Source organism: Bactrocera tryoni, chromosome 5, assembly GCF_016617805.1.
Source record: "Bactrocera tryoni isolate S06 chromosome 5, CSIRO_BtryS06_freeze2, whole genome shotgun sequence".
NCBI classification, from domain to species: Eukaryota; Metazoa; Arthropoda; class Insecta; order Diptera; family Tephritidae; genus Bactrocera; species Bactrocera tryoni.
The window spans coordinates 72,643,266-72,650,583 of record NC_052503.1 but is presented as its reverse complement, the minus strand read 5'-3'; the positions used below and the strand labels follow the sequence as shown (position 1 = coordinate 72,650,583).

Here is a 7,318-nt window from a genome sequence, read left to right as displayed (position 1 = left end):
TAAGAGCTTTATAAACTAAAAGTGTCTCATTATTAAGTTATTCTCATTAAATTTTTTGGCCTTGAAAATAGTTTCCTTATTTGAAAAATATCGTAACTCTTTGACATTTGTTATTCTATTACTGACTTTTGTCACGTCTTTACCTTGACATTCGCTTTTATACGAACAAAACTACTCTTGAAAGCAAAAACGGATGAACGCCACATAGAGAAACGCATAAACAAAACAAACAGCGGTATATGTTAAAGTGATAAAAATACAGAAAACTCAAATTAGTTCTTTAAAAGAAAATTAAAAGGATATTATTATTAATGTTTACGAATTGTTAAAATAAAAAAACTGAATGAAATAATGTGCATGTGGTGGAAGAAAAGAGGACAAACGTGCGCACTTACGCATTATAAGCAGCTATTGCGTCGGGCGAAAGGTTTTGTCGTGTAGTTGTGTCCGTGTGTGAAAAAGGGGAGGGAATTGGTTTGTTAAATTGGACTGTGAAGAAAGTAGAAATGGTAGAAACTCTATCGTCGTCGGCGCCACAGAAAGATTTCGAGAAATACTGCACAGAGAATTCAAAGCAGATTTGTCGCTTAATTATTTCATGACCGAAATATTTGTCCTTGTGATCAAAAGATTTTTGAAAATATGTTATGTGTGTATTTAAAATAAGAACAAAAACAACATAAGTGAAAAATAGTACAACTTTTAAATTGGGAATATTTACATACGAAAGCAAAAAAGCCAAAAACAAAAGTGTATACCTGGTGAAGGTGCAGCGCAGCTAAACGCTGGCATTAAAAAACGCTGATAATACGGAAAACTGTGTAGCGTAAAAAACATATATACGGGTGAGGTCAAGTAGGCTGACCACTCGTACCGTCGCTTAAAACGCAGTCAGGCAGTCTGCTGCCTACACGACAATGTATGTAGGGTGAGGCTGCATCACAGTGAATTTATGCATTTTCGACTATCAAACAATTTTATATATGTACATATGTATATACAGAAGCGGTTAAATTACAGTGAAGTTGACATACAAAGAGGCGGCAGTAAAGTTCTGCAATTCTACAGATCAACAAAATCAAACAAAAAAGAAAGCAGGCCATTGGCCAGCGATTGTTAGCTTTATATCCTGTTTCTGACACCGAAGCGTTGGTGAAAGGTGACTTCTAATAAAATACATATTTATGCTTTGTCTATTTGACTGCCATATTCTGCTATTTATTTTAGTGCTTATAATGCAGCGAGTGAAATTGGGCGCCGATGAATTTACGGAGGCAAAATCATTATCCTGTAATCCAATATGGGTGTGCCGGGTATTAGTAAAGCATAACTAAAAATTAATTTGCGCAGCAGCAACAGCAACTCACGATTTCACAGTGTTATAAATAATCAAGTTTAAAAGGAAGAGGCAAGGAAGAAAAATTAAGCTAACAAGCCAACAAGCCGGCAAGCCATATTTGGCCCACCCCGCACTTATATTTACAACATTGACATTCACACACACATGCTTGCACATAAAAGGTAAAAATCAATGTCTATGCCTTCTCTAAAAATGTTGTTCTTATTGATATTTTTCGAAGTGCTATTCGTTAACGCAGACATTAGGACGACATACGGGTCAATTCAATATGGTTAATACAATATGGTCAACACTACAATGCAATAGTGTCCCATATAGCATATTGTGCATTTGAACTAATTTATTTGTATTTGAAAAAGTGGATTCTATTTTTAAATAGTTGAGTAAGTTTTGTGGTAATATTTTCAAAAAAATGTCGTTAGATTCGAAAGCCACAAACTATAAAAGCTAATGAGGAAATATTAAAAATTAAGCGAGTATAATTTTTCAAGGCAATAGTATAATCTCCAAGTAAATTGTTCAAATCGGCCCATTATAGTACATAGCTGTCATAAAAAGTGGTTTAGCAAAATCTCTTGTACTGTGTCTTTTGTATTTGTGAATGGTATCCAGTTTTGTTATAACCGAAGTAAAAGTTTTTTCTTGTTTATTAACTCATTTTCAGATTTTGAGTAACAGTTTGCGTCCTGAATGAGGTTTAGCCGCGTTTCGCACTCTGCGCTCCGCTACGCAAAAATAAACTGCGGATTTAATAGAAAATTCTCCGTTGCTTGTAAACTCTATTTTGCCAATGCCTAACAACATTATAAAGACGAGCAGCGCCAGCGCCAGCAGTACCAGTAATGGGCGCAGCAGCAGCAGCAACAATAGTAGCAGCAGTAGTGCCAATGCCAATTCAGCAAAGTCAATTAATAGCCATAAAAATGAGACGAAAGCCTTGTCTGCCGCCTCGTCTGCGATGTCTACTTATGTAGGGTCGTCCAACACACTGCCAGACAAAAGCGTTATAATTAAACAATCAAACAACAACGAACGCATTGCTACACACCGGCGTGATGGTTCCAATATTACTGGTGTACAGCGTCCGGTATATCGTAAGTTACAATATATAAGCCCACAGACGCATTTTCGCAACGCCGCAGCAATATCGGAAACCTTAGGTGATGCGACGCTGAATGATAGTCGTAGCGATGTGCTTGTCTACTCCGAAGATGGGCATCTAGTATCAGCTAGTTTAGAGGCGCTCATCACACACATGGTGCCCACAAGCGACTACTACCCAGAGGAAAATTTCATATTCGCATTTTTGCTTAGCGCACGCCTATATGTGCGGCCGCATGAATTACTTGCGCAAATATCACAAACCTGGGAGCGACAGCAGCAACAACAGCAGGAACTGAAACAGCAGCATAATCTACAGCAAGGCGTAGACGTAGTCGACGAAGCACATTTCAGTCATTTGGCCGTCGCTGCCTCAGCATCGCCGTTAATGCAACGCAAAGCCGCGAATAGTGCCGTTTTATTGCCAGCAACAGTTGGTCATAACGAGGTAAACGTTATTGTGGAGGGTCACCTCAAACAGCGTACCGCCATACAGTTGAGTGCGCAGAATTGCATACGTTTGCTTGCCGAATGGATTGAGACGTTTCCGTATGACTTTCGAGATGAACGTCTAATGCAGCAGGTGCGCATATTAGCGCGGAAATGTGTCTACATTGATAATGCGCTCGGTAGGCGAGTTTCAAGAATTTTACAACTGCTTGTACATCGTCTCACAGTGCTAGAACAATATGAGGCGACTTTGCAAGCAATGGCAGCTACTGATCTCACCACGGCGGGCAGTAATCAGCAACAACTACCGCACTACAATACATCGGCCGCGGCGTCCACCACGGCGAGCACTCAAAACGCCACGCACAATTCGCTAGTGGGTTGCGTAAAAAGTCATACACTGCACACAACCAGCATAACAGAGGCACATAAACCAACCACAATCACAAACAATTCAAACTCATTAGGCTCCGTGGCTGTGGCAGCAGTGGCAGCGGCCATAGATAGCAATAGTGCGCACGAAGTGCACGGCATTATGGACATATGCCCAAGTTGTGCGCAGTTGGCGCATCAGCTGACCGCCATTGAACTGGAGCGGCTGTCACACATTGGTCCCGAAGAATTTGTGCAAGCTTTCGCCAAGGAATATCAACATACAATTGAAGGCAAATCAACAGCGACGACAACAACTAGCGGTGGCAAAAATGCGGCGAGCGTTGACTCCACAACGCTGAATGATATGAAGAAAACGCGCAACCTAGAATCGTACGTGGAGTGGTTTAACCGGCTGAGTTACCTGACGGCATCGGAGATTGTAAAGGTAGTTATGAGCACAGCACCGTGTGCCTTTGTATGTGTGCGGCTGGGCACACATGCCAATTGGCTTAGTAACTTGTTTTAACTTTGTTGCATTTCATTTTTGTAGTATCCGAAGAAAAAGCAGCGTGTACGCATAATCGAATATTGGATAGAGACCGCGCGGGAGTGTTTCAATATTGGCAACTTTAACAGTTTAATGGCGATTATAGCTGGCTTAAATCTAGCGCCCATTTCAAGGCTTAAGAAAACGGTAAGTTTTCACTGCTGGCAGAGGGCAGGGAGTTGTATGTATTGAGCATGGAGAGAGAAAAATTTAAAAATAAAAAAGAAATACAAATGAAATAAAATTATTGTTTTTGATACATAAAATTATTTAACTTTTTTAAGTAATTAGAATTAAAATTATTTAAATTACTATTCTTAATTAATTAAAATTATTTTTGCATAATTAAATAAAATAATTATTATATTATGAATAATTATTATCTTTTAATAAATAAAATGTAATATTTTTAATTAATTAAAATTATTTAAATTATTATTTTTTATTTATTAAAACAAATTTTGCTTAATTAAAAAAATAATTATTTTGTATTAATTTAATATATTTTTATAATCATAGTTTTTTTTTTAACAAATAAAATTATTTAAATTATTATTTTTAATTAATCAAAATTGTTATTTGTTAATTAAATAAAATAATAATTATTATTATTTTTGTTTTTAAATCAAAGCTTTTGTGTTTAACTACATTATTTTTTTTTAGTGATCGAAAGTGCCAACTGAAAAATTTGTACATACATATATTAAATTAACATTATTTTCTCCTTAATTAAATAAAATTATTTTTTTAGTGGTCGAAAGTGCAATCTGCAAAATTCTCTGTACTGGAACATCAAATGGATCCTACATCGAATTTCAATAGTTATCGCTCAACACTTAAGGCAGCCATGTGGCGTTCGGAAGGCGCTACAGAGGAACGTGAACGCATAATCATTCCATTTTTTAGTTTATTCGTTAAGGACTTATACTTTTTGAACGAGGGCTGTTCCAATCGGTAAGTGTACTTATAATGCACTCAAATTTCAATTTTATATTGTTCCAAACGGTAAGTGCACTTATAATCAACTCAAATTTGAATTTTAAATATGTTGTGTTTTTATTTACTTCTAACGTTGCTTCACAGTTTGCCAAACAATCATATCAATTTTGAAAAGTGCTCACAACTCGCCAAACAGGTGATGGAGTTTAACGAATGGAAGAAGGTCACTTGCCCATTTGAGCAAATGCCAAATGTGATTGCATATCTGCAGACCAGTAGTGTTTTAAATGAGAACACATTGTCGATGGCGTCTTTCGAATGTGAACCACCCGAAAACACCGAGGAAAAGGGTCGTTACAAAACGGTTAAAGCCGAAACCAAACAACAATTATTACATCAACTGCAAGAGCAACAACATCAACACCAACCATAGTCGTTTGCAACAGTGTTGCAACAAAAAATTATATTATTTTTAAAGTATGTGTATGTATGCACTAGTGGGGCAGCTGCGGCGCAAACTAAGTATTTGACATTATTTGTCGAAAAAATTCAATTGATTTTGTTCAAAATTCGCTGGCACTTAAAAACCTTAAACTCTAAATGCAATTATCGAAAATAACCGTTATTTGCGCTGCGAAATGTCTAACCCGCGTGCGTTTATTTTTGTTTCTAGCAATTGTTGCGGAACGCTTGCCATTTTTTGATACCTACTTTGATATTTTCAAAACGTTTTTAAACATATACTAAGTCTAGTTACATTTATCTTTAGCATATAAGATGACAACAGCAACAACAACAACAAATAAACCACAAATTAATAGCATCATAGTAGGGTAATGAAAGGAACAAGAAACAAACAATTAAAATTTACTTGAGAACAATTTTGTGACTTCAAAAGTCGAAAATTCTATAGCGTACTACTTAAAAATATACATTGTCGCAGCATTATGTGGTTGCCAGTAAATTGTACTTAATGCATTTAGTAATTTATCGAATACATATAACAAAAACAAAACGTAAGCAAATCTCAAATAACGCTAAAAAAGCAGCAACAAAAAATATTACCAATTTCTTTAAGAAATTATTTTAGTTACTTTAATATATTATTTTATACACATAACTAATTATGATTTTTTTTTACTATTATAAGTGACCACTTTTGTGTTTAACTTCAAAAGGATTTAATGTACAACCCTGTGTGTGTTTTGTAAGACGATATGTAGCTCTATTAATGTTTAAACAAATGGACACAAAAAACTCTTATGTAAGTTGTAATTGTACTATATACATACATACACACTTGCACATGCATTATTTGCTAAATATGTACATGTAAAACTTATATTGCACCCGATATTTATGAGAACATTGCGTGTTTCTATTGCTAAGTTGACAGTATTGATATTTACAACTACAATTTACTATTATATAGTTGGAACATGATGAGGAGAAGAAATCAAAGGAATATTTTGTAAACTAAAAGCGCAAACATGATTTGTAACTAATTAGTTATCAATTGTATTACACGAAAACAAATGCTCACTATAAAAGCAACAACAAGGCAGTATTTATGTTCATGAACATTTTCTTTATATACGCGTAAATAAAACAATTGCAATTTACTACATTTACAACATAAAAATTCAAATTAAAAAATTAACAAAAAATAAACTAAAACTTTTGAAAACATCAATAAAAAACACGAATATTGCGTGAGTATTTGACGAAAAGTGAGCAGTAGACGAGCGAATGAATTGTGGTAGCTATTACGATGCTTTCCTTTATAAGATTATTAAACCTAAGCTAAAACATTTTTAAACAACAAACCGACAAAAACCGTAAACAAAATAAATTTGTAACAAATTTCTCAAGCTGACGCTGAAAACAACAAATAAATTCTACAAAAAAATAAATGCTTGCCAGATTTCTATTTCTTAAATTCACTACGTCACACTTGATTTTGCTGCTACATACTTGGTCGCAGCCCAAAGGTGCCCATAGAGTGGATACATAAGCCGCGCCAAACCTATTTTCTTAAGTAACATGATGGGAATACTAACTGGTCACTGTCTAGTGCCGACACACGCACGCAAGATGGAACTGACAGATCGAGAAGACTGCAGGAAATGCCTAGAGCAGGGCACCAGGGAAACAACGGAGCATTTCTTGCGCACTAATCCCACATTGGCAAGACTACGCTGTAAACATCTGGGGTCCCCACAGTATGATACACTGGGGGGAGTATCGACAGTGAGGCCGCAGAGTCTGTTCAAATTTGCGTTAAGTGCAGGCATTCTAAACGATGACTACTCCTCTTGGACTAAGCAAGTGTGCTCCATCTGGTATAGCAAAGGACCAAACTAGTCTACCATACTTACGTCGCACACGCATTAAGCACGTCTTTGAGCGTCTACGGCTATCCTAAGCCGAGAAGTAATGCTAAAAATTTGGCGTTATTACTACTGGTATCAGCTTGATTTGCAACTATTTTATCACAGGCCATACCAGCATATACCAGAACATATGTAGTGTAAACTACGTTCGCC

The 7,318-nt window shown here is 36.0% G+C and overlaps 1 protein-coding gene across 1 annotated transcript; it reads left to right on the top strand.

Moving 5' to 3' along the window:
* The first annotated feature begins 204 nt into the window (after positions 1-204).
* On the top strand, positions 205-6,298 carry LOC120777357 (ras-GEF domain-containing family member 1B). The gene is made up of 6 exons (XM_040108625.1): positions 205-1,159; positions 1,228-1,521; positions 2,025-3,731; positions 3,837-3,980; positions 4,585-4,787; positions 4,917-6,298. The coding sequence occupies exons 3-6, from the start codon at positions 2,151-2,153 to the stop codon at positions 5,203-5,205; spliced, it is 2,217 nt and encodes a 738-aa protein (XP_039964559.1). The 5' UTR covers positions 205-1,159; positions 1,228-1,521; positions 2,025-2,150; the 3' UTR covers positions 5,206-6,298.
* Positions 6,299-7,318: the final 1,020 nt, after the last annotated feature.

Excerpts from the sequence above, each read along its gene's own strand:
- LOC120777357 (XM_040108625.1), top strand. The coding sequence starts at position 2,151 with ATGCCTAACAACATTATAAAGACGAGCAGCGCCAGCGCCAGCAGTACC. Across the intron at positions 3,732-3,836 it reads CGGCATCGGAGATTGTAAAG|TATCCGAAGAAAAAGCAGCG; the intron begins GTAGTTATGAGC and ends TCATTTTTGTAG. Across the intron at positions 3,981-4,584 it reads TTTCAAGGCTTAAGAAAACG|TGGTCGAAAGTGCAATCTGC; the intron begins GTAAGTTTTCAC and ends TTATTTTTTTAG.